The sequence below is a fragment of the Mytilus edulis genome, chromosome 12 (genome assembly GCF_963676685.1).
Source record: "Mytilus edulis chromosome 12, xbMytEdul2.2, whole genome shotgun sequence".
NCBI lineage: Eukaryota > Metazoa > Mollusca > Bivalvia > Mytilida > Mytilidae > Mytilus > Mytilus edulis.
The window spans coordinates 62148123-62175118 of NC_092355.1; the positions used below are offsets into that span (position 1 = coordinate 62148123).

Below are 26996 nucleotides of genomic sequence, written 5' to 3' on the forward strand. Positions count from 1 at the left end.
ATGGTTTCCCCGTACAATAACCTGGATGACTGTGAGATATATGTTGTATACTCTATACATCTATGGTTTCCCTGTACAATAACCTGGATGTACTGGGAGATACTTACTGTTTACTCTAAATATCTGTGGTCTCCCTGTACTATAACCTGGATGTACTGGGAGATACATACTGTATACTCTAAACATCTATGGCCTCCCCGTACAATAACCTGGATGACTGTGAGATACATGTTGTATACTCTATACATCTATGGTTTCCCCGTACAATAACCTGGATGAACTGGGAGATACATACTGTATACTCTATACATCTATGGTCTCCCCGTACAATAACCTGGATGACTGTGAGATACATGTTGTATACTCTATACATCTTTGGTTTCCCCGTACAATAACCTGGATGTACTGGGAGATACTTACTGTATACTCTAAACATCTATGGCCTCCCCGTACAATAACCTGGATGTACTGGGAGATACATACTGTATACTCTATACATCTATGGTCTCCCCGTACAATAATCTGGATGTACTGGGAGATACTTACTGTATACTCTAAACATCTATGGCCTCCCCGTACAATAACCTGGATGTACTGGGAGATACTTACTGTATACTCTATAGACATAATTTAGTACAGTATTTTATACTCTTTACTTTTCAAGTTATAAAGATGACCTAATAGAGCATGTAGAGAGGTGGAAGATACCAAAGAAGTATTCAAATTTAATAGAAAAGTTTTAATGTTGTAGATATCCCTACCTGGATCAATATAAATCCAGCTTCTAGTCTCTACATCGAGGCCACAGCGACCTTCTATAAGGGAAATCCCATCGGTGGGATATCTTCCTTCTGGGATGATATCACCAGCTAAGAGCTTGACAAGACTTGATTTTCCGACCCCGAACTGGCCTGTTACCATACAGCGCATGTCATAGGAAGCATACGTTCCACTGCCAAGTAACCTGTTTAACATAGCAGACTTTGTCTGTGTGTGGATTGGATCTGTAATTATAACGGTTTCTATAAAAAGGTCATTTAGTCGAAGTTCAATAAAGATTTGTTCACTGATTTAAGTTTGTTATTAATATTTTTCATTAACAAATCATTAAAATTCTATGTCAAACATGGATTGATTGATTGTTGCTTGTGTAACGTCCAGTTATCTAAAAGAAATCTATGAAAGTCATATTGAAGATCAGATGAAATCATGAACAGGAAACTTTTTTATACTTCTCTAGCTATAACTAGAGGCTCTCAAGAGCCTGTATCGCTCACCTGATTCTACCTGGGTTTTTGAAATCATATAAAACTAGAGGCTCTCAAGAGCCTGTGTCGCTCACTTTGGTCTTTGTGCATATTAAACAATGGACACAGATAAATTCACGACAAAATTGTGTTTTGGTGATGGTGACGTGTATGTATATCTTACTGTACTGAACATTCTTGTTGCTACAATTATCTCTATTTATAATGATCTTGGCCCAGTAATTACAGTGGAATTTTTTTTTTTTAAATTTACCAAAATTTATGAAAAATGTTAAAAATTGACTATAAAGGGCAATAACTACTTAAGGGGTCAATTGACAATTTTGGTCATGTTGCCTTATTTGTAGATCTTATTTTGCTGAACATTATTGCTGTTTACAGTTTATCTCTATCTATATAAATATTCAAGATAATAACCAAAAACGGCAAAATTTCCTTAAAATTACCAATTCAGGGGCAGAAACCCATCAACGGGTTGTCCGATACATCTGAAAATTTCATGGCAGATAGATCTTTACCTGATAAACAATTTTAATCATTGTCAGATTTGCTCTAAATGCTTTGGTTTTTGAGTTTTAAGCCAAAAACTGCATTTTACACCTATGTTCTATTTTTAGCCATGGCGGCCATCTTGGTTAATTGGCCGGGTCACCGGACACATTTTTTAAACTAATTACCCTAATGATGATTGTGGCCAAGTTTGGAATAATTTGGCCCAGTAGTTTCAGGAGAAGATTTTTGTAAAAGATAGCTAAGATTTTTGAAAAATGGTTAAAAATTGACTATAAAGGGCAATAACTTCTAAAGGGGTCAACTGACCATTTCGGTCATGTTGACTTACTTGAAAATCTTACTTTGCTGAACATTAGTGCTTTTTACAGTTTATCTTTATCTATAATAATATTCAAGATAATAATCAAAAACAGCAAAATTTCTTAAAATTACCAATTCAGGGGCAGCAACCTAACAACAGGTTGTACGATTCATTTGAAAATTTCAGGACAGATAGATCTTGACCTACTACAAAATTTTACCCCCTGTCAGATTTGCTCTAAATGCTTTGGTTTTTGAGTTATAAGCCAAAAACTGCATTTTACCCAAATGTTCTAGTTTTAGCCATGGCGGCCATCTTGGTTGGATGGCCAGGTCACTGGATACATTTTTTAAATAAAATACCCCAAAGATGATTTTGGCCGAGTTTGGATTAATTTGGCACAGTAGTTTCAGAGAAGAAGATTTTTGTAAAAGATAACCAAGATTTACGAAAAAGGGTTAAAAATTGACTATAAAGGACAATAACTCCTAAAGGGGTCAACTGACCATTTCGGTCATGTTGACTTACTTGTAAATCTTACTTTGCTGAACATTATTGCTTTTTACAGTTTATCTCTATCTATAAAAATATTCAAGATAATAACCAAAAACAGCAAAATTTCATTAAAATTACCAATTCAGGGGCAGCAACCTAACAACAGGTTGTACGATTCATCTGAAAATTTCAGGACAGATAGATCTTGACCTACTACACAATAATTTTACCCTCTGTCAGATTTGCTTTTAATACTTTGGTTTTTGAGTTATAAGCCAAAAACTGCATTTTACACCTATGTTCTATTTTTAGCCATGGCGGCCATCTTGGTTGGATGGCCAGGTCACCGGACACATTTTTCAAACTAGACACCCCAAAGATGATTTTGGCTAAGTTTGGATTAATTTGGCCCAGTAGTTTCAGAGGAGAAGATTTTTGTAAAAGATAACTAAGTTTTACGAAAAATGGTTAAAAATTGACTACAAAGGGCAAAAACTCCTAAAAGGGTCAACTGACCATGTTGATCATGTTGACTTACTTGTAGATCTTACTTTGCTGAACATTATTGCTTTTCACAGTTTATCTCTATCTATAATAGTATTCAAGATAATTACCAAAAACAGCAAAATTTCCTTAAAATTACAAATTCAGGGCAGCAACCCAACAACAGTTTGTCCGATTCATCTGAAAATTTAAGGGCAGATAGATCTTCACCTACTGCACAATTTTACCCCCTGTCAGATTTGCTCTAAATGCTTTGGATTTTGAGTTATAAGCCAAAAACTGCATTTTACCCCTATGTTCTATTTTTAGCCATGGCGGCCATCTTGGTTGGTTGGTCACCGGACACATTTTTTAAACAAGATACCCCAATATTGATTTTGGCCAAGTTTGGTTTAATTTGGCCCAGTAGTTTCAGAGGAGAAGATTTTTGTAAAAGTTAACGACGACGGACGACAAGTGATGAGAAAAGCTCACTTGGCCTTTTAGGCCAGGTGAAGTAAAAATATAAAATTTGGCTAAAAGTAACAAAACTTGGCCAGGACCTCATAAGAAAAGGAACATTCATGCTATGTTTGATTTCATTCAATTCAGTGGTTCTCTAGACATGCTAGACATGCTAGAAGACTTTTGTATGCATTTCCCATAGGATCCTATATTAAACTAAGTCCCCCCACTGGCGGCCATCTTGGATGTTGCAATGACAACTAAGTAACAACACTTGGTCAGCATCTCATTAGGAACATTCATGCTTTGTTTGGTTTCATTCCATTCAGTGGTTCACTAAAAGAAGACATTTGTATGTATTTCCCATAGGGTCCTATGTTAAACTAAGTCCCCCGCTGGCGGCCATCTTGGCAGTGATATTGTTGTCTTTTTTCAAAACTACCTCCATCGTTTTTTATTGGGAAAAATGCATATTTTTATTGAAGTATGGAAATTTGTATATTTTATTCTAAACTCATCTCCGATTTTTTGCTGACCTTAGCTGTCTTTTTAGCACTGTTTTTTCATGTATATTTTGGTTGTCAGACATTTTCAGTCTGAAAGGTACTTTTCGGAGAGGGGAAAGAAACCAAAGCAATGATGGTACTTAATGCATTGAAAACTACATGTGTTACAAACACCATGATGATTCTGATCAGAAAACCGGATCTCAAAAGTGCTTTCTAATATCAAAATAATAACATGAATACGATATTTACAAACATTACTACCAATGCCATCACTGTTTGGGGAAAATGTAAAACTTTTTGGGATGAATTTTAAGCAATTTTTGTTAGTAATTGGGAATTTTCTCTAGGGGAAAAGGCTGAATTTCGGCTGTAATTTGAGGAAAACAATATCACTGCTTGGATGATGGATCGGCTGCAAAGTAACAACACTTGGTTAGCACCTCATAAGGAACATTTATGCTATGTTTGGTTTCATTCCATTCAGTGGTTTTTTATAAGAAGAAACTTGTATGTATTTCCCATAGGGTACTATGTTAAACTAAGTCCCCCGCTGGCGGTCATCTTGGTATTATGATATTATGATTTGGTTTGATAACATTTTTCAATGTTATGATGCACATGATTTAACAATGTTGCGCATGCGCAAACTATTTATAGACAATGTATGCACAACCAGGGCATACAGGTATAAATCGTAGTTCATCTCGTTACTTTAAAAATTGAGACTCTTGTACAGCTGTTTAAGTAGGTGTAACATCTATGATGCCACTGTTTAAAAACAATAAAATTGAGAAGGGAAATGGGGAACGTGTCAAAGCGGCAACAAAGCCCATTCAGTTACAATGATCAGGTGTTCGTTGGATAAGACGTAAATTATGGTTAATACGAGAGAAATATAAAAAGTAACGGCAGATCAGCCACTTTTCGTAATGGCTATTCAGTCGGAATGGCCTCAGATTTGTACGGAGAAGATAAGTTTATCGTCATGTGAGGTGGATTGCACATTTAAATGATTTGTTATAAAATTCTGGGTGATATATTACGTGATAGTGGATGAACATGTTTCCTCACTAAAACCAATATTGCAACACTTAGAACTGCAGATTCTTTTTATGTATGTTCAAATGTACCTAGGACTAGACATGCGCATCAGACAACTGTATGTGTTTTGCTTGAATTGTATATATCGGCTTAAAAAAGCTAAACACAGAAATTATAATCATGTCATGACTCTGTGACGTTCAATGATTTGATAGACTGGTGTAAGGAAATATAGTTAGCTCGACCACAGTTTAATTCCTGGCATTCAATTAAGAACTTGTTATGAATTTGGCAGTATGCTCATTTCATAAGTCAGATTTTGTACAAACAGTCAATATAAAGCATGATACCGTATTTATCTAGGTCTTGATCGTGTAAATTATTCTCGATCGTTACTGACCTTCTCCGAGATATGACCTCCCTTCTATAACATCACCCACAGGTGGAAATTGATTTTAAAAATGATAATTTCACTGTACGTAAGACCAGCAAATATTTTTCATTTGTACAATTGATCAGACAAAAAAACAGAATAATGCAATTGTGAAGGGCGATGTTGTTGTCATAAGTTTAACCGAAGATCTCTTTTAGACATATGGATGGTAGCTGGACCAGAAGTCAATAGACTATCAGATGAATTTGAAAGATCTATTGGTTTGAGGCATTCTATAACAGACGGACGACTTAATGAAGACTCACGAAAAACACAAAAGGATATCTTTAAAAAGATCAAAGGCAAACAATATGAAGATCTTTTGAAGCAAATTCAAAACGAAGGAGAACCTGCTTTTTATAACCTGATCAAAAAGAACAACTTCCTATTAAGTCTGTAAAATAAAAACTGTAAACGTTTTTGTCAAAAACAAAGCTAGAGAACATTAAAAGTGATTGCGATATCTTTTCTAGACTTTTATTTCTTGTCATAGTAGACAAATTGACTTGGAATAATTCTTTATCCATAAAAAACAAACTGCTCCTCCATTTTTGTCTCAGGATATGTCACTTTAAACAGTGGTATTAAATCGGTGCAAATGGGTATACTTGAAACATTTTGCGAGTTGCTGATCCAAATTCTGACATATTTATCTTTGGTTGGGCAGCATTGGTTAATTGAAGGCCAACTTGTTGAGCAAAAATATTTCATGATTTTGCTAATGATGTCATACTGCCAGTATTCAAGAGTAGACATTGTATTTGTTGTTTACTAAATGAATAATTTATAAGGCTAGCTGTGACTAGACAAAGGCAAGGTTCTTGTGCTAGACGGAAAGGTGTTCATTCTGGTAGAACACCAGGGGTTGGGAGAAGTTTTCTATGTGAAGATGACAACGAAACGAAATTTTCAAGTTTCTTGCCGACATAATTGCTTCTTTAGAGACTAATAAAAATGTGCATTTTACTCATGGTGAACATATTCTTTGCAATTCCAATAAGGATACTTTCCAGCTACCACCTTGTAAGCATGGAGAAGCAGATACACGAATGTTTGTCCACAGTACGGCATGATTATGAAAATTGTTGTAAAACGTAATTTTAGGTAGCACTGAGACAGATGTAGTTGTATTAAGATTTGCAGCACTCGCAAAATATGGTGGAACAAACTGTGGATAGGTTTCGGCAGACTTTTGATGACTTCCTGTACGTGACATATTAAATGCGTTTGATCGACCTTGTGTAGCTACTCTTCTTGTCGTCCATGCACAAGCATTCAGTGGATGTGACACTTTGTCGGATTTTCGTGGGAAAGGGAATAAGTCAGTTTGGATGACATGGGAAGTATTTCAAGATATAATTAAGGGAGGTTTTTTTTCTTCGCTAAAGTATAAAGACACATACATGGACAGCATAGAAGCATGTGTTTGCATAATGTATGACAGAACAACATTTGCTGTTAACGAGGCACGATGTAAATTGTTAGCCAGGAAGCAGCGGCATTGTGATGGAGTTCCGCCTACAAGAGTTTTTTCCGGAGCACATCCAAAGAGAAGCATATCAAGGAGGACAAGTTTGGGCTCAGCCTGATTTATGTATTCGACAATATAATTAGGTAATGTCACGTCCCGTCAATATATATGATCCTGGTGTAGTGGGCAGGAAGAACTATAAACACAGTGTTTGTGACAATATGAAGGAGAACACCTATCTTGATACACTGTTCTGCAATAACTATTCTGTATTAATTACAAACGAAAGTGAACCAACGCCTGGTGAGTCTGTAGTACGGTAGAGTCCATAAAGTGGATACCCGAGGGTATGCAGGGTCGTTATGATAAAAACATAAAATGTAGAGAGTCTTATAACAACAACACTTTAGGGACTGCTGTAGAAAATTTATTGATCGACATGTTTCGGTGCCTAGGGCACCGTCATCAGGATAAAAACAATACATAAAATCATGTTGAAGTAAAAAATCGGGTTGTTAAAATTTAAACGTCACAATGTTACAACGGTAAGTAACGTTATTAATAGCAACGTACTGAAAGTGAAAGTTCATTGTAAGTATAAACTATAAAAAGAAATTAAAAATAAAATGTTCTGTATTAACTATCAATTTTACAAATGTTTTAATAACAATATCTCAATTAAACAATAAATGGACATTTTTTTTCAAGATTTAGGCAATTGCTAGTAGTCATGAAGGAAACATTTTAACAGAATCAAACAACTCATTAAACAGCCCCATTGTTTGCAATACAATAACTTTTGAATTTGGAATAAAACAGGCAGACAACAAGAAAAGATGTGTCTTCTTTCTTTAACAAAAAAAATTACCATGGAATATAAAATATGGAAATAGTTTTTCCACATTTAATAGTGCAGTGAAGATGGATCTTCCTGTCAGTCTGGCATGCAATGACACTGAAGATTGATGTTATTTGCATTTACCAGATTAAAATCTTTTATAGATCTTCGATCATGCATTGACAATTTTTGAAAATTGATGTTTATTTGCATGTACTAGATTACATCTTCTGGTAAGTACAATAAACTGGATGTTACCATTTCGATTATGTTCATGCTCTTTTTATTCGATATTATAATAAAATATTGACAAATATATTTAGCTGAATTCTTATTTTGAAAAGAACAAGAATGTGTCCATAGTACACAGATGCCCCACTCCCACTATCATTTTCTATGTTCAGTGGACCGTGAAATTGGGGTCAAAACTTTAATTTGGAATTAAAATTAGAAAGATCATATCATAGGGAACATGTGTACTAAGTTTCAAGTTGATGTAACTTTAACTTCATCAAAACTACCTTGACCAAAAACTTTAACCTGAACTTTGCACTATCATTTTCTATGTTCAGTTGACCATGAAATTGGGGTCAAAACTATAATTTGGCATTAAAATTAGAAAGATCATATCATGGGGAACATGTGTATTAAGTTTCAAATTGATTGGACTTCAGCTTCATCAATAACTACCTCGACCAAAATCTTTAACCTGAAGCGACCGGATGCACAGACAGACGAACGAACGAACGAACAGACGAACGGAAGCAGACCAGAAAACATAATGCCCCTCTACTATCTTAGTTGGGGCATATAAACTAAAATGATATACTTATGTAGTTTCATCTTGCCTGCCCTGTCACAGTCAATTCTAATTTTGGATTTCAAATGCATATACATTTGTCGTTTTATATTTTCTCTTAAGCTTTCCTCTTCATCAATAAATGATTTTTATGTTTACTTTGGTTAAGTAATAGTGGAAGTGATTTACAGATGTAACTTCTTGTTAATGTTAAAAAAAAAAGTTATTCGAATTAGGCTAAACATACTTTTGCATTTCAAATCTCAATTAACCATCTCCTATTTCTGCTATTAACTCAGTAAAAAATAAACGGGGAATGTGTCCATGGGACACAGATGATGCCCCCGCTTGCATTTCAGGGCATACGATACAGTTTTGATCCTGTATTTACAGTTTGTTGAAAATTTTCATAGAGGCTATTTTTTGCCTGATTAAAACAAATATGTAATAAAAAATATACCTGCATGTGCTATTTTTTTAGTTAAATGAGGTCGAAATTTTGTATATTTGCTAAAATTTCGGATGTGTGGCCATATTTTTTTTTTCGAAAGAAAGACATATAACTTCTTTGTTTTAAAAGATAAACCCAAATTGTTTTTTGTTAAATAATTTGTAATTTCTGTATTTTATAAGTCTCCTAAAAATTTATGCTTTTTTTTCATTCAGAAATAACTTATATTTATCAAGTTTATCAAATGGTCATGGATTGAGAAAAAAAACATATTTTTTTGCTGTACATTTATCAAAATTAAAAAAAATTGCACTATTTACAGTTTTATAAAATTTGGTCCACATAATCTCCCTGCAAAATGAAACAAAATGTTGTTTAAAAAAAAAGGGGTCCATGCACTTGTTTTCAAATTAAATCAGTTTGATTGATAAAAATCAGTCGAAAAATGCATCTTTTCCCGATATGTCACAGTTTGACGTCGCGAAAATAACATTTTACGTTAGCAACGTCATTACCTCACCTGTAACTGTATCGTATGCCCTTAACGTTATAAAGGGACATAACTCAAGAAATGTAAAAGAGAATCTATCTAAATTTGTAACTGATCTGTGTTTTGTGGGAATAAGCATTGTTTATGAGTTTCATAACATTTAGTTGAGGCAAACTAAAGTTAGAGAACGGAAACGAAAAATTCAACATTTTTTCAATTTGTAAAGGGGCATAACTTAAGAACAGTAAAAGTGACGCCACCAAAATTCAAACTTGATCTGTGTTTTGTAATATTAAGCATTAATTGTGCAGATGTTTCATAACGTTTGGTTGAGGCAAACTAAAGTTAGAGAACGGAAACGAAAAATTCAACATTTTTTTTCAATTTGTAAAGGGGCATAACTTTAGAACAGTAAAATTGACGCCTACAAAATTCAAACTTGATCTGTGTTTTGTAATAATAAGCATTGTGCAGAAGTTTCATAACGTTTGGTTGAGGCAAACTAAAGTTAGAGAACGGAAAGGAAAAATTCAACATTTTTTCAATTTGTAAAGGGCATAATTTTAGAACGGTAAAAGTGACGCCACCAAAATTATATCATGATTTGTGTTTTATGGTAGTAAGCGTTGTGTATAAGTTTCATAACATTTGGTTGAGGCACACTAAAGTTAGAGAATGGAAAACAATTTAGAGATGCACTGATTTACCGACAGACGGACCGACGGAATAGGGTAAAACTTAATGGCCCCAATCCGCCACAGCGAGTCATAAAAAAAACTAAAAAACAAGATTTATGCATAATGCAATCGTTTTTTTTTTGTATTTATAAATAACATGTATGCCAGGGGAAGCTGCTAATTAAATCAGAGGAATAAACCATCTGAAGAAAAACTGAAAGGACTCGAATGGTAAAAGTGATGCCCCCAAAATTCAATCTGTGTTTAGTGGTAATAAGCATTGTGCATAAGTTTCATAACATTTGGTTGAGGCAAACTAAAGTTATAGAACGAAAACCAATTTAGAGACGTACAGACGTACGGACAAGGGTAAAACTTAATGAAACAAGAAATAACCAGAATATATGAATACTTAATATATATAATGCAATATTTATTTTTTTTGTATTTTCAGATAACATGTATGCCAGGGGATTGATGCTGCAAATTAAATCAGAAGAATAAACCATATGAAGAAAAAGTGAGATCATCTGTCAAAAGTCCAGCAGGACTTAATATATTCAGCCAGCCTATGCAAAGACCAGCTTGACTATTTAGAGCCCATATAATGCCAGCTTGATTTTTTTAGACGAATTTTTGTAAAAGTCCAGCTGGACTTTATAGATTTGACCTCTGCTAATTTAAATAAATTTGAGGAGGATTCCGGCTAATTTTGCTGAAAGTTCAGCTTGGGTATCCCTTATAAGCAATTCAAAGAAAAGTCCAAACGAATATTAAAAGTAAGGTTATAAGTACTGCTCTTGTCCGGCTGGAGTTGGTGTTATTTATTTCATATTAGGCCTAAAAAAAAAATGTTGTGTTTCCGGTCACTAGACCGACCGTCCTTCAGAACCCGACTCAAAAGTTTTTAAAGCTGATGTGGGAAAAAAAAATATTTGTATACCTACCGACCGTTTTTTCTGAAAGAAAATAAAAAATTCTAAGTCCCTTGATCTTTTTATCGCCCCAAAAGAAAACAACGCTAATTTTAAACTCGAGGCTTATTTTTAGAATGTACTGGAAAGTGAAATCTTCTTGGCTAATTATATATGCAGGAGCATGCGCAGTAGTTATTTTCGTTTGTCAGTGTTTGAACATGGCAACATAACGCGTCCTATTCAATGTTCAACGCGGAAAGTGTGACCATTTCGCAGAGAAAAAAAATATTTCTTAATTGTACAGAAAGTAACACCTTTTTTGACATTAGCAATGAAATTCATCCAATGTCTAACATCGGTGAAAAAAAATACACAACACAAATTTTGTGCTCAGCCACCGGCAAAAATGACTGGACCGAGATTGATGACAATAACACAACTGTTGGAACAATGCAATCTTTTGGAATTAAATTTATCAAATTTTCATGCCAGACCCTTCTTCAAAATGAACCTGATATTAATCCATCTGAAACTGGTCAGCCAATCAACGCTTTAGACATTCTGATGAAAAGCCACAGATGCTTTGCCAAAAGAAAGTGTCCTGCCAGGGAACAGTGTATATAATATATTTGTCTATCTGTAGGTTTGGGATGATGTTTGGTTCATGTTCCTATAAATGAATCTGCCCCACATCTTCTCAATTTCTTTCTCTGACAATCCCAAACTTTTGGTCCTAAAATAGGGGAATTGGGTTTAAAAAGCTAATTTCCTAGGGGAAGTGCTGCCCAATTTTTTTTTAGGTTTGGACTTTTTCAGGGGTATTTTAAAAGGGGGTAAACTAAAAGTTTATTTCAGGGGATTCTAAAAGGGGTAAACTAAAAGTTATCTCGGGGAGATTTTTAAAGTGGGTAATCAATCTCTTTCTATTAAATCCCAAACTTTTGTCTGGTAACTGGAAATTGAGTTTTATATAACTTAAGCTTATTTCATAATATTATAACAAAAAAAAACAAAAAAAAAAAAAAAAAAAAAAATAATCCCTACCTACCGTCCCTTCAAAATTTCAAGGGGGTGATTGGAAACACAACATTATTTTTTTTAGGCCTTAGTGATACTAATATCGCAATCTGTACTGGGAATGAACCTAAATACCTGCACAATAGTAAGATCGCAGGAATTTTAATATCAAAACCTTAACCGATATGATATACTGTGGATTCCTTATTATTCGTTGGATACCAATTTTCGTTGATTTCATGGGTACAGGTGAACCACAAAATTAAATGTGCAACGAATAACAATTTTTTTATAGGCGTGTATGCATACCTCAGCAAAACCATGAAATAAAATATCCACGAAGTTTTCCTTAATCCACAAAATTTGGTACCCACGAAAATAAATGAATCATCAGTATGGCATATTTTTGTCAGACCTTTGTATTTGCATGATTTGTGTATTGGCCAAACGGATAAAAGCAATATTTTCAAAATAAAACTGATTACCAATTATCATTTACTTACCATACGGGGTCCCTCTTAAAGTGACATTTATCACAAACTTTAAACTTTTAAACTAATTTCAAATTTCAAAGTCAATAGACCATGACTGAGGGGGCAGGCCAAATTGACTCAATGGAAATTTGATGTGACAATGCTGAAACAACTGCATTCCAAGTATCACTGAACTTCCGTTTATGGTTCACCATTACCTGAACTTATCACAAAGTTTAACAAATTGTTGACACCACCAAAAGCAGGCCAGAGTCTTGTCTCAATGAATTTGTCAAGGCCAGACAAAAAGTAAATATCATCTTAAATATTTTCTAATCAAAAGCTGAATGTGAATCTGGTATTACCATAAACAATTTACATTTCTACAAAACCATATATTTAAAAAATGAAACAAGAAAACATGATTTGTTGTGCTAAGCATACCTCCGCTCGTAATTCAAATACTGGAAAGCAAGAAGTAGGTGTCTGATAGATAATCAAAGTGTAAACATGTTACAACTTATCAAAACAAGCTGCTGACCAAATATGAAGTTATTCTGTTTTGCAGTATTTGAGAGAAAATATCAACTATCTGCAAACAGTTAGTATATACATCCTAAATTCATTCCATTAACTAAATATTATGGAACGCCATGACTGCCTTATGTTAATGATCAGCATTATATGCAGTGCTCACAACATTATATGCAGTGCTCACACCATTATATGCAGTGCTCACAACATTATATTAAGTGCTCACAACATTATATTAAGTGCTCACAACATTATACGCAGTGGTCACAACATTATATTAAGTGCTCACAACATTATACGCAGTGCTCACAACATTATATTAAGTGCTCACAACATTATATTAAGTGCTCACCACATTATATCAAGACATTATTAAGTGCTCACAACATTATATCAAGACATGATTAAGTGCTCACAACATTATATTAAGTGCTCACAACATTATATTAAGTGCTCACAACATTATACGCAGTGCTCACAACATTATATTAAGTGCTCACAACATTATATTAAGTGCTCACCACATTATATCAAGACATTATTAAGTGCTCACCACATTATATCAAGACATTATTAAGTGCTCACAACATTATATTAAGTGCTCACAACATTATACTCAGTGCTCACAACATTATATTAAGTGCTCACAACATTATATTAAGTGCTCACCACATTATATCAAGACATTATTAAGTGCTCACAACATTATATCAAGACATTATTAAGTGCTCACAACATTATATTAAGTGCTCACAACATTATATTAAGTGCTCACAACATTATACGCAGTGCTCACAACATTATATTAAGTGCTCACAACATTATATTAAGTGCTCACCACAATATATCAAGACATTATTAAGTGCTCACAACATTATATTAAGTGCTCACAACATTATATTAAGTGCTCACAACATTATATCAAGACATTATTAAGTGCTCACAACATTATATTAAGTGCTCACAACATTATATTAAGTGCTCACAACATTATACGCAGTGGTCACAACATTATATGAAGTGCTCACAACATTATATGAAGTGGTCACAACATTATACGTTTTTTGTTGATGAAGGTGATGATTTGATGGTGGAAATTACCGAATCCAAAATTAGTAATGCCCAGCTAACAATTAAAGTCATGTTATCATTAAGGCAGTATACAATATTTAAAACGAATTGAAATAAGTAAGGAAAAGATGAAACTAAGAGGTAAATGAATGAACTAGTTCTGTTCGTCGTAAGAAATGCGAATGGCAAAATGTAAGTTAAATAATAAAAAGTTTATTTAATGAAATACCAAAGGAAAATTTGTATGATATATTCCTCGAGTTCATTTCCTACTGAAGAACTTTAGCAAGGTGCCACTTTATAGTCCATAATCAGTTTTAAAAAGCTTAATTACCTTTAAAATAAAATAGTCAGCTTTCTATAACACCTAAATGCCATATACTACACTAGCTTATATATGTCATGTAAGAGTCATTTTTGGCATCGATTTTCAGAATTTGGCAATTTTACATGTATAAGTATCTAACAGATATGGAAAATGCAGTTTAAAGCAATTCATTGTAGGTGTTTAACATAACTTTACATCAATTATTCCAATTTTTTTACAAGCTTTTTAGCACGCCAATTAGTTTGTCTTCTAAATATGATCAGCAGTCTTATATAGAGATATAAACTTTCATAAGAAAAATTTACCCTTTCAAGACCCAGTTTAACATTTTCATTTAAAGTTATCATCTCTTATGAAAACTGAGTTTATGTGGGGGTGAATAAAACGTTTACTACCTTTGTTTGGCAGTCTGCATGGTTAATATATATATAAAAAAGTGGTATGCTTGTCAATGAAACTACTTTCCACAAGAGACAAACTGACACCACAGAAATTAACAACTAAACGGCCATCAACAATAAGCAGAGCCAAAACCCCATAGTCAGCTATAGAAGGCCCCGAAATGATAAACGTAAAACATTCTTAATTTATGTACAGACAAACGATTGAAAAACGGGTTTCAACATGTTAGCGGGATATCAACCCTCCCTCTAACCTGGGACAGTGGCGTAACAGAACAACATAAGAACGAACTATGAAAATCAGTTGTAAAAGGCTTACCTCATCAGAAGGATACAAATATAAATACATCTAACAAAACTAGAGGCTCTAAAGAGCCTGTGTCGCTCACCTTGGTCTATGTGAATATTAAACAATGGACACGGATGGATTCATGACAAAATTGTGTTTTGGTGATGGTGATGTGTTTGCAGATCTTACTTTACTAAACATTCTTGCTGCTTATAATTATCTCTATCTATAACAGTACTTTCTGTGGAAAATGTTATTGAAAATCTTCAAATTTTAAGAAAATTGTTAAAAATTGACTATGAAGGGCAATAACTCCTTAGGGGGTCAATTGACTATTTTGGTCATACTGACTTATTTTTAGTTCTTACTTTGCTGTACATTATTGCTGTTTACAGTTTATCTCTATCTATAATAATATTCAAGATAATAACAAAAAAACATCAAAATTTCCTCAAAATTACCAATTCAGGGGCAGCAACCTAACAACTGATTATCCGATTCATCTGAAAATTCCAGGGCAGATAGATCGTGACCTGATCAACAATTTTACTTCCTGTCAGATTTGCTCTTAATGCTTTGATTTTTGAGTTATAAGCCACAAAACTGCATTTTACCCCTATGTTCTATTATTAGCCGTGGCAGCCATTTTGGTTGATTGGCCAGGTCACGCCACACATTTTTTAAACAAGTTACCCCAATGATGATTGTGGCCAAGTTTAGTTTAATTTGGCCCAGTAGTTTCAGAGAAGAAGATTTTTGTAAAAGATTACTAAGATTTACGAAACAAGAGGCTCTCAAGAGCCTGAATCGCTCACCTGAATTTTTTTGGTTTAATCTCTCATCAATGATTATTTTGGCTTTTCAATTTATTTAAATGTTCTTGAAATCGTCCTATGGTCCGTGTAACACTTATCAATTCAAAGTTTTAAAAAGTTTTGAAATTTTACATTTTTGGAATTTTGATCAAAGTTTTAAATTATCAAAATTTCAAATTGTGTTTAAGTTTTGAAATTTTGAAATTTTGAAATTTCAAAATTCTAAATATCGTTTATAAATTTGATAGTTTAGGAATTTGATCAAACTTTTAAAATACTAAACCTAACGTGCAATTTTGATTATTTCACTTTTTGAAAGTTTGATTTTTAAATTTTTGATTAAAATATCAAAAATAGAAAAGGGGCGAAAAGAGGGGTACCTGAAAACACTGATTTAAACACGGCTCTGGTAAGAATCATTCTTAGTTAGAAATAAATAGCATGAAATATTTCAAATCAATTTTGATAACAAAATAAATAATGAAAAGAAAAAGTCGGGTTTTTTTTAAACATATAATAGACATCACATGGGTTAACAGTATCCTGAAATTTTAAGGTTGTGCATCTATCAAAAAAAAATTAACTAAACCTATTCAAACCGGAATCAACTAAGTTGATTTAAGTCTCTTATATAAGGTTAGCGTTTGAGATGAATAATTCAGAGCTATTTGGTGTTCCCAGTGCCCAACATTTAGAAGTATCAGTGAAAAATGACCAACTCGCAGTAAACCAAATAGTATTATTCGCCTTTTTGACATTCCGGATGAAGGTAGATCCAGAAAAAGCGCTTCGGTCGCATGCAACTTAAAACGTTTTGTTTTCTTCTTTATCGATTGCATGACGATAATATGTTGCCTTTATTTATGATTTATTTCAGTTCCAAGAAATGATACAGAAGGAATACTTAATGTATAGCGTCGCATGCAATGAACGTTGTGCTAGCCTAGGCGTGCTTCATCTGGCCTCTAGACAAAAAAGTGTACTGGTTCAGTGATTATAGACGTAATACTAAACTCCGAAATATAACAATGAACTCAAATTAAAACCATACAAGACTTAAAAGGACAGAGGATCCTGGATTGGGACAGGCGCACAAATGCGGCGGGGTTTAACATATTTCGTGAGATCACAACCCTCCTCTATACCTCTAGCCAATAAAGAACGAAAAACACACAGTAATACGAACAGTAAAACGCACTTGAATATGAAATACAAGTCCTATGTCAGTATAGGAAATAAAAAAAACTAATCAAAATGACAATGATAATAAATTAACACTATATATGAGTCTAGCAGTTACTGCCATTGGCCAGCTCTAGACCTTAATTTAACTTATTGAAAGGTGTTATATGTCTTCACTATCTATGCACACTCTCCCCCTGTTGCATTTATTGCTTATTTGTTCCGGAACATTCATGAAATATTTGTCACTGGCAACAAAAGAATCGATAATTTAAAATAGGTTGTTTACATGCAAATTACGAAGAAACGTAGGATTCAACTTCCTATAGGACAAAGTAGCTCTTATAGATGGATTTTGATATGTTTTAACTTCACTTTGGCCAAACACCTCTTCAATTGTTTCGGTTCTTATTTTCCTTGAATTTCAAATTTCAGCGTTCCTTAGGTGAATTCTTTACTTAAAATTCAGCGTTTTACATTGTACTGGTGTTTCGAGAGCAACATTGGTGTATGGCCAAAAATGGAAAAATCCATCATGCAGCTGACAGTGTGGCTTCTCTTTGCACGCCCCATTCTGACTGGATGTACATGTGTTCTTTTAGTTTGCTCAAAGTCGATTGTCGTACGATAACTTAAATATGCCCAAATAACAAAATGCAAATACGGAACAATAATATCCCTTAATACAAAAAAATCTATTCCTTTTATTTACTATTTAAAAACAGTGGTTGATTTAGAACCCATAATGGAGCTACGTGTATGATATATAACCAGTCCAAACGTTGTCTATAAGGGAGCAACCATTTAACTTTAAAAGTGGGGTGTGGTTGTTTTGTCGAAGCGCTAACAATTTTATTAAGTTAATTTTTCATCGCTATTAATCAACTTGTCTGGTTCAAAATTTAACACTAAAATTAAGGCGCGGAGAATTTCGTCCTCTGCTGGTACATAATATTATATCATCAAATTGGGGATCAGAATATTTTAATGTACTTATTTAGAAGCCCCTAGTGGTAGTATCAAGTAAAAAAGTGACTATCTAAATATTGGATTCCCCAGAAGACTACCATTTATCGCTGATATAAACTTTTGAAACAATTCTCAACTTTCAAAATGCTGACACCTACAAATAGATAGATGTGCGCTTAATGTAGTATAGCGGCAACTATTACATAAAAATGAATGCAAGTTGGGCGCTTAATGTAGTACAACGGTAACTATTACATAAATATGAATACTCGTGAAAATAACGTTTATATATGATATGAAAGGTTTCAACTTTTACAAAACCAAAGCTATAAGTTGGATTTAAACGTTTACTTTATTTGGCCTTTTCAATTTTATTATACTTTATTTGCCTTTTTAACTTAATTTGGTTCGAGTGTCAGTGATAAGTCTTTTGTAGACGAAACGCGCGTCTGGCGCAAAAACCGGCAAAATTTATATCCTGGTATCCATCTATGATGAGTTTTTGTAGATACCTTGTGACAGTATCTTGGCTCCAATTTACTAATATTGGATCTTAGTACTCTTAATTTCAGCGTAAATAAGATATATATATATATATTAAAAACCTCCCACATTGTGGACTAGCACAACCTTAATTGGGACACCATGCATTCAGTATCATGAAGCGCTTTTCTTAATCGACATTCGAGCTCAAAGCTGAATATTTAGGACCAACAACTTATGTAAAGAACAGATTAAAACGTTTAAGATGATCGTTCAAAGTGTACATGGAATGATATATTCTTTAGCCAAAATGATTGCAGAAAGAAAGAAGTCGTAGAGCAAAACAGAAAAAAATAAATCAAAAGAGATAATACACCGTGTATTGAGCCTTTTTATTGCTTAGAGTTTAGAAGAAAATATATATATACATGCTCAACCTAACCATACTATTTGACCTACTGCGAGTTGTTTAGGTTTTACTGTAACTCCTGTTTTTCCTAAAATATGGGTGCTAGTAAAACCAGCAAGTAAAATGGTCAATATCAGAGCCGTTAGTCTGGTTTTTAAATGAATTCTCTTCTTTTGAGAAATATTAATTTTGTCATCTAATTTTTCACCACTTACAACTGTCCATCTGTGGTTTTATTTCATACATAAGCTTTTAAGTATCAGTACGTATGTTTTCAATTCATATTGTTTCGTTTCGTTCCGCTTTTATTTCGTTTCTCTTTTTACAGGTATCCCTCTTTTTGCCCCTTTTATACTTTTGATATTTTAATCAAAAATTTAAAAAATCAAATTTTCAAAAAGTGAAATAATCAAAATTGCACGTTTAGTTTAGTATTTTAAAAATTTGATCAAATTCCTCAACTATCAAATATAAAAACGATATTTAGAATTTTAATATTTTAATATTTTGGTTAAAATTTCAAAATTTCAAAACTTTAACACAATTTGAAATTTTGATATTTTGAAACTTTGATCAAAATTCCAAAAATGTAAAATTTCAAAACTTTTTAAAACTTTGAATTGATAAGTGTTACACGGACCTCCTATTCTCTTCAAAAGCCAAAAAAAAAAATTTCTCCTATGTTCTATTTTAGCCATAGGAGCTATGTTTCTTGACATACAAGGAAATGAAATATAAAATTTATACTAGATACTCTGAAACTCTGAAACTCATTTAGCCTAAGTTTGGCTGAAATTGATACAGCAGTTTCAAAGGAGAAGATTTTTTAAAGTAAGTCAACATGATGAACAAATTGTGAAAAAAGTTTTTAAAGGGCAATAACTCCTTAAGAGGTCAATTGACAATTTTGGTCAAATTGACTTATTTGTAGATCTTACTTTGCTGATCATTTTTGCTGTTTACAGTTTATCTTTATCTATAATAATATTCAAGATAATGACCAAAAACTGCAAAATTTCCTAAAAATTACGAATTAAGTGGCAGCAACCCAACAATGGTTTGATTCATCTGAAAATTTCAGGGCTGATAGATCTTGACCTAATGAACATTTTTACCCCATGTCAGATTTGCTCTAAATGCTTTCGTTTTCGAGATATAAGCCAAAAACTGCATTTGACCCCTATGTTCTATTTTAGGTAACTGCGGCCATGTTTTTTGACGGATCAAAAATCGAAGCGCACACTTTGTGCAGGATACTCTAAGGAACAATCATGCTAAGTTTCATTTAAATCCATTCAGTAGTTTCAGAGGAGAAGATTTTTTAAAGTTAGCAAATATGATGAACAAATTGTGAAAAATTGCCATTAAAGGACAATAACCCCTTAAGGGGTCAATTGACAATTTTGGTCATATTAACTTATTTGTAGATCTTACTTTGCTGATCATTTTTGCTGTTTACAGTTTATCTTTATCTACAATAATAATCAAGATAATGACCAAAAACTGCAAAATTTCCTTAAAATTACCAATTAAGTGGCAGCAACCGAACAATGGTTTGTTTGATTCATCTGAAAATTTCAGGGCTGATAGATCTTGACCTAATGAACATTTTTACCGCATGTCAGATTTGCTCTAAATGCTTTCGTTTTCGAGAAATAAGCCAAAAACTGCATTTGACCCCTATGTTCTATTTTAGGTAACGGCGGCCATGTTTTTTGACGGATCAAAAATCGAAGCGCACACTTTGTGCAGGATACTCTAAGAAACAATCATGCTAAGTTTCATTCAAATCCATTCAGTAGTTTCAGAGGAGAAGATGTTTGAAAAATTGTTAACGACAACAGACGACGACGACGACGACGACGGACGCCAAGTGATAAGAAAGCTTACATGGCCTTTTAGGCCAGGTGAGCTAAAAATGGTTAAAAATTGACTATATAGGGCAATAACTCCTTCAGGGGTCAACTGACCATTTTGGTCATGTTGACTTATTTGTAAATCTTTTTTTGCTGAACATTATTGCTGTTTACAGTTTATCTCTATCTATAATAATATTCAAGATAATAACCAAAAACAGCAAAATTTCCTTAAAATTACCAATTGGTTGGTTGGCCGGGTCACGCCACACATTTTTTAAACTAGATACCCCAATGATGATTGTGGCCAAGTTTGGTTAAATTTGGCCCAGTAGTTTCAGAGGAAAGATTTTTGTAAAAGTTAACGCCGGACGACGCTGGACGACGCCGGACGCCAAGTGATGAGAAAAGCTCACTTGGCCTTTCGGCCAGGTGAGCTAAAAATAGAGTGGACGTGAGCGGGTACTTGTATATCCGAACAACAAAAAGACACTATAAGTACTGATCTGAGAGTACTCGCAGTTACTGACAGCTAGTTCAAAGCCACTAACAACTAAGAAAAACTAGAGGCTCTAAAGAGCCTGTGTCGCTCACCTTGGTCTTGTGCATATTAAACAATGGACACGGATAAATTCATGACATAATTGTGTTTTGGTGATAGTGATGTGTTTGTAGATCCTACTTTACTGAACATTCTTGTTGCTACAATTATCTCTATCTATAATGAACTTGGCCCAGTAATTACAGTGGAAAATATTTTCTAAAAATTTACAAAAATTTATGAAAAATGTTAAAAATTAACTATAAAGGGCAATAACTCCTTAAGGGGTCAACTGGCCATTTTGGTCATGCTGACTTATTTGTAAATCTTACTTTGCTGAACATTATTGCTGTCTACAGTTTATCTCTATCTATAATAATATTCAAGATAATAACCAAAAACGGCAAAATTTCCTTAAAATTATCAATTCAGGGGCAGCAACCCAGTAGTTTCAGAGAAGAAGATATTTGTAAAAGATTACTAAGATTTACGAAAAAATGGTTAAAAATTGACTATATAGGGCAATAACTCCTTCAGGGGTCAACTGACCATTTTGGTCATGTTGACTTATTTGTAAATCTTTTTTTGCTGAACATTATTGCTGTTTACAGTTTATCTCTATCTATAATAATATTCAAGATAATAACCAAAAACGGCAAAATTTCCTTAAAATTATCAATTCAGGGGCAGCAACCCAACAACGGATTGTCCAATTCATCTGAAAACATTAGGGCAGATAGATCTTGACCTGATAAACAATTAAACCCTGTCAGATTTTCTCTTAATGCTTCGGTTTTTGAGTTGTAAGCCAAAAACTGCATTTTACCCCTATGTTCTATTATTAGCCGTGGCAGCCATTTTGGTTGATTGGCCAGGTCACGCCACACATTTTTTAAACAAGTTACCCCAATGATGATTGTGGCCAAGTTTAGTTTAATTTGGCCCAGTAGTTTCAGAGAAGAAGATTTTTGTAAAAGATTACTAAGATTTACGAAAAAATGGTTAAAAATTTACTATATAGGGCAATAACTCCTTCAGGGGTCAACTGACCATTTTGGTCATGTTGACTTATTTGTAAATCTTTTTTTGCTGAACATTATTGCTGTTTACAGTTTATCTCTATCTATAATAATATTCAAGATAATAACCAAAAACAGCAAAATTTCCTTAAAATTACCAATTCAGGGGCAGCAACCCAAGAACAGGTTGTCCAATTCATCTGAAAATTTCAGGACAGATAGATCTTGACCTGATAAACACTTTTACTGCATATCAGATTTGCTCTAAATGCTTTGGTTTCTGAGTTATAAGCCAAAAACTGCATTTTACCCCTATGTTCTATTTTTAGCCATGGCGGCCATCTTGGTTGGTTGGCCGGGTTACGCCACACATTTTTTAAACTAGATATCCCAAAGATGATTGTGGCCAAGTTTGGATTAATTTGGCTCTGTAGTTTTAGAGGAGAAGATTTTTGTAAAAGATTACTAAGATTTACGAAAAATGGTTAAAAATTGACTATAAAGGTCAATAACTCCTAAAGGGGTCAACTGACCATTTTGGTCATGTTGACTTATTTGTAAATCTTACTTTGCTGAACAATATTGCTGTTTACAGTTTATCTCTTTCTATAATAATATTCAAGATAATAGCCAAAAACAGCAAAAATTCCCTAAAATTACCAGTTCAGGGGCAGCAACCCAATAAGCTCTCAAGAGCCTGAATCGCTCACCTGAATTTTTTTGGTTTAATCTCTCATCAATGATTATTTTGGCTTTTCAATTTATTTAAATGTTCTTGAAATCGTCCTATTCTCTTCAAAAGCCAAAAAAAAAAAAAAATTCTCCTATGTTCTATTTTAGCCATAGGAGCTATGTTTCTTGACATACAAGGAAATGAAATATAAAATTTATACTAGATACTCTGAAATTCTGAAACTCATTTAGCCTAAGTTTGGCTGAAATTGATACAGCAGTTTCAAAGGAGAAGATTTTTTAAAGTAAGTCAACATGATGAACAAATTGTGAAAAAAGTTTTTAAAGGGCAATAACTCCTTAAGAGGTCAATTGACAATTTTGGTCAAATTGACTTATTTGTAGATCTTACTTTGCTGATCATTTTTGCTGTTTACAGTTTATCTTTATCTATAATAATATTCAAGATAATGACCAAAAACTGCAAAATTTCCTAAAAATTACCAATTAAGTGGCAGCAACCCAACAATGGTTTGTTTGATTCATCTGAAAATTTCAGGGCTGATAGATCTTGACCTAATGAACATTTTTACCCCATGTCAGATTTGCTCTAAATGCTTTCGTTTTTGAGATATAAGCCAAAAACTGCATTTGACCCCTATGTTCTATTTTAAGTAACGGTGGCCATGTTTTTTGACGGATCAAAAATCTAAGCACACACTTTGTGCAGGATAATCTTAAGAACAATCATGCTAAGTTTCATCCAAATCCATTCAGTAGTTTCAGAGGAGAAGATTTTTTAAAGTTAGCAAATATGATGAACAAATTGTGAAAAATTGCCATTAAAGGACAATAACCCCTTAAGGGGTCAATTGACAATTTTGGTCATGTTGACTTATTTGTAAATCTTTTTTTGCTGAACATTATTGCTGTTTACAGTTTATCTCTATCTATAATAATATTCAAGATAATAACCAAAAACAGCAAAATTTCCTTAAAATTACCAATTGGTTGGTTGGCCGGGTCACGCCACACATTTTTTAAACTAGATACCCCAATGATGAATTTCACGTTCCAGGTCTTTGGTATTATTTATGTTCTGAGTTCGTTTTTCAAGATGATAATGCCCTCCTCCATCGAGCCCGATCTGTTCAAGATTTTCGTAGGGAAACGGGTCTAAAAAGCATGAACTGGCCAGCTCAGAGTCCCAACCTCAATATTATAGAGAATTGTTGGTGGGTATTAAAAAGGGAACTGCAAAAACGAACTCAGAACATAAATAATACCAAAGACCTGGAACGTGAAATTCGTGACATATGGGACAAATTCATGAAATTAACTGTTACTTTCCTGAAATCGTTGTATAACAGCATTCCAAGGAGGATTTTACGAGTAATGAGGAACAAAGGAAACATAACAAAGTATTGAGGTAGGATTTTTTTATTTTGTTACTTGTTAAATAGTTCCAAGTTTTTTCAGGTGCAGATTTACATTGACTGGCGGCCATTTTGTTTTTACGAATACTTATGGCGGACGACTGTATAATGGTTTACTTTTACAAATAGTGACTTGGATGGAGAGTTGTCTCATTGGCACTCATACCACATCTTCTTATATCTAAACACAAAAACTCAACATTGACTAATTCACCATAAAAATCAGGTCAAAATCAGGTGAAAACTGCCAAACAGACATGTTCACTTTACAAAAAATATATAAATCGGATATAGTTTATAAATGATCTACTGTTTATAGCAGCTGAGATACTGACTAGACAACGGAAAATGTACCTTGATCAGTGATCCATGACATGATCATGAATGGATTGTCATCCCTACGTCTCACATTATTGGACTTTTGTCACAGGTGAGAAAAAAATATAAATGGATTCTAACATTATATTATGTCAGACTGTAGTCTATAATGGCTTCCCCTTTTCTTGGAGAAATAATTCTAGCAAGGTAGAATATTGCCTGCAAGTACTGATAAACATGTTCTATAACTTCCTACAGAAGACCATATATGTGATGGTACTTACAATGTGGTGTATTTCATATATTGGAAAGCTGCTAACACTATATAGCTTATAGTTTGTTATTATCTATTTTATAGTGATAAATCTCATCAATACATTGCAGTTAATTGCATGACGTCCTACAAAAAAAAAATTTGTAAGGGTTCCACGGAACCCAGTGTCTCGCCTACGTTTGCTGTTAATCGCAGACTCAACAAAAATGAGGAAAAAAATCAATAAAAATTTCCCTCTCGATACTGTCTTTTGATTGAAAGAAGCTTCCAAGTTTGGTAAAAAATCCAGGATAGTTTATGAATCTAATAAATGTTTTATAATTTTTAACTGCAGACTGTATGTAATGTTAACTGGAAGAAAAACTAAGTCCATTTATAAGTAAAATACGGAAAAAGTGATTTTTTTTTTACAAAATTTACTTCCGAATAATATCTTATGATCAGAAACAAGCTTTTGTCTAAGTTTGGTAGAAATCCAGGATAGTTTAAGAACATTATAAAAATTTTAAAAACTTAAACCACAGAGTGAATGGTTTGTTTCTGGCAAAAAAACTAAGTCCATTTATAAGTAAAATACGGAAAAGTGGAAATTTATTTTTACAAAATTTTCTTCTTGATACTATCTTATGATCATAAACAAGCTTCTGTCCAAGTTTGGTACAAATCAAGGATAGTTTATGAAAGTTATTAAAATTTTAAAAACTTTAACCACAGAGTGAATGTAATGTTTCCTCGCAGAAAAACTAAGTCCATTAATAAGTAAAATACGGAAAAAATGGAATTTTATTTTTACAAAATTTACTTCTGGATACTTTCTTATGATCATAAACAAGCTTCTCTCCAAGTTTGGTAGAAATTCAGTATAGTTTAAGAAAGTTATTAAAATTTCAAAAACTTTAACCACAGAGTGAATATTTGTGGACGCCGCCGCCGCCGACGACGACGGAATGTAGGATCGCTTAGTCTCGCTTTTTCGACTAAAGTCGAAGGCTCGACAAAAATGTTGTTACTTTGCAATTCCTAGAGTAATAATAAACTAATGAAATTACCTTCTATTCCTAGTCCAGCAGTCACACCTGAAGATTTCTCTGACATGACAGTCTGAAAAAATTAGGAATATGCACTGTGAATATATCTTTACTCATGTCACTTGTTGCACTATAAAAATTATAAAATATCAACCCCCCAAAATATACTTTATAAAACAAATGTTTCACATTATATAATATTTATATCGAACAAATTTTCATATTTTTCAGGAAAAAGGGTAGGCAAGAGACATTAATAGAGATATATAGTTTAAAGTGTAAAGTTGGTTTTTGAATTTGGAACATCCCCTTGTAGACATAAACTTGCTTCATGTTGATTTGCAAATGCATTTTGAATGCATTTTGAATTGTTCCAACTGTAGAATTTTCCAATATTCTGCAGTGATCTCACACTTATCATTTGTCTTGATACAATGTATCCGTTCACTTTTGGATAACCTCCATTTTAAGCATATGTAAAATCGAGTAAATCAAGTACCTATGTTCCATCATATAAAATTAAAGAACCTTAGTGAGCACGCTCACATACCCCAGGTCCCCACATTGTCATTGGAGAAATTAAATAAGTATAAGAAAAAATATTGAATAATAATTTCCTGTCAATATACATAGTATGTCCTTATTATCTACAAAGTTTCATGAAATTCTGTTGTGTGTTTTCAGAGGAGTTGCGATGACAAACTGTTGCAGAAGTACATTGAAGCAAATA

The 26996-nt window shown here is 33.3% G+C and overlaps 1 protein-coding gene across 1 annotated transcript in view; it reads right to left on the reverse strand.

The window, feature by feature from the left end:
• LOC139498901 (uncharacterized) overlaps positions 1-26996 on the reverse strand; it is a 105460-nt gene that overhangs the window by 59126 nt on the left and 19338 nt on the right. The window contains exons 5-6 of the mRNA XM_071287491.1: positions 26288-26339; positions 762-1004 (exon numbers count right to left, since the gene is read on the reverse strand). Of these exons, the coding sequence (XP_071143592.1) occupies positions 762-1004; positions 26288-26339 (295 nt within the window). The remainder of the gene's footprint in view (positions 1-761; positions 1005-26287; positions 26340-26996) is intronic.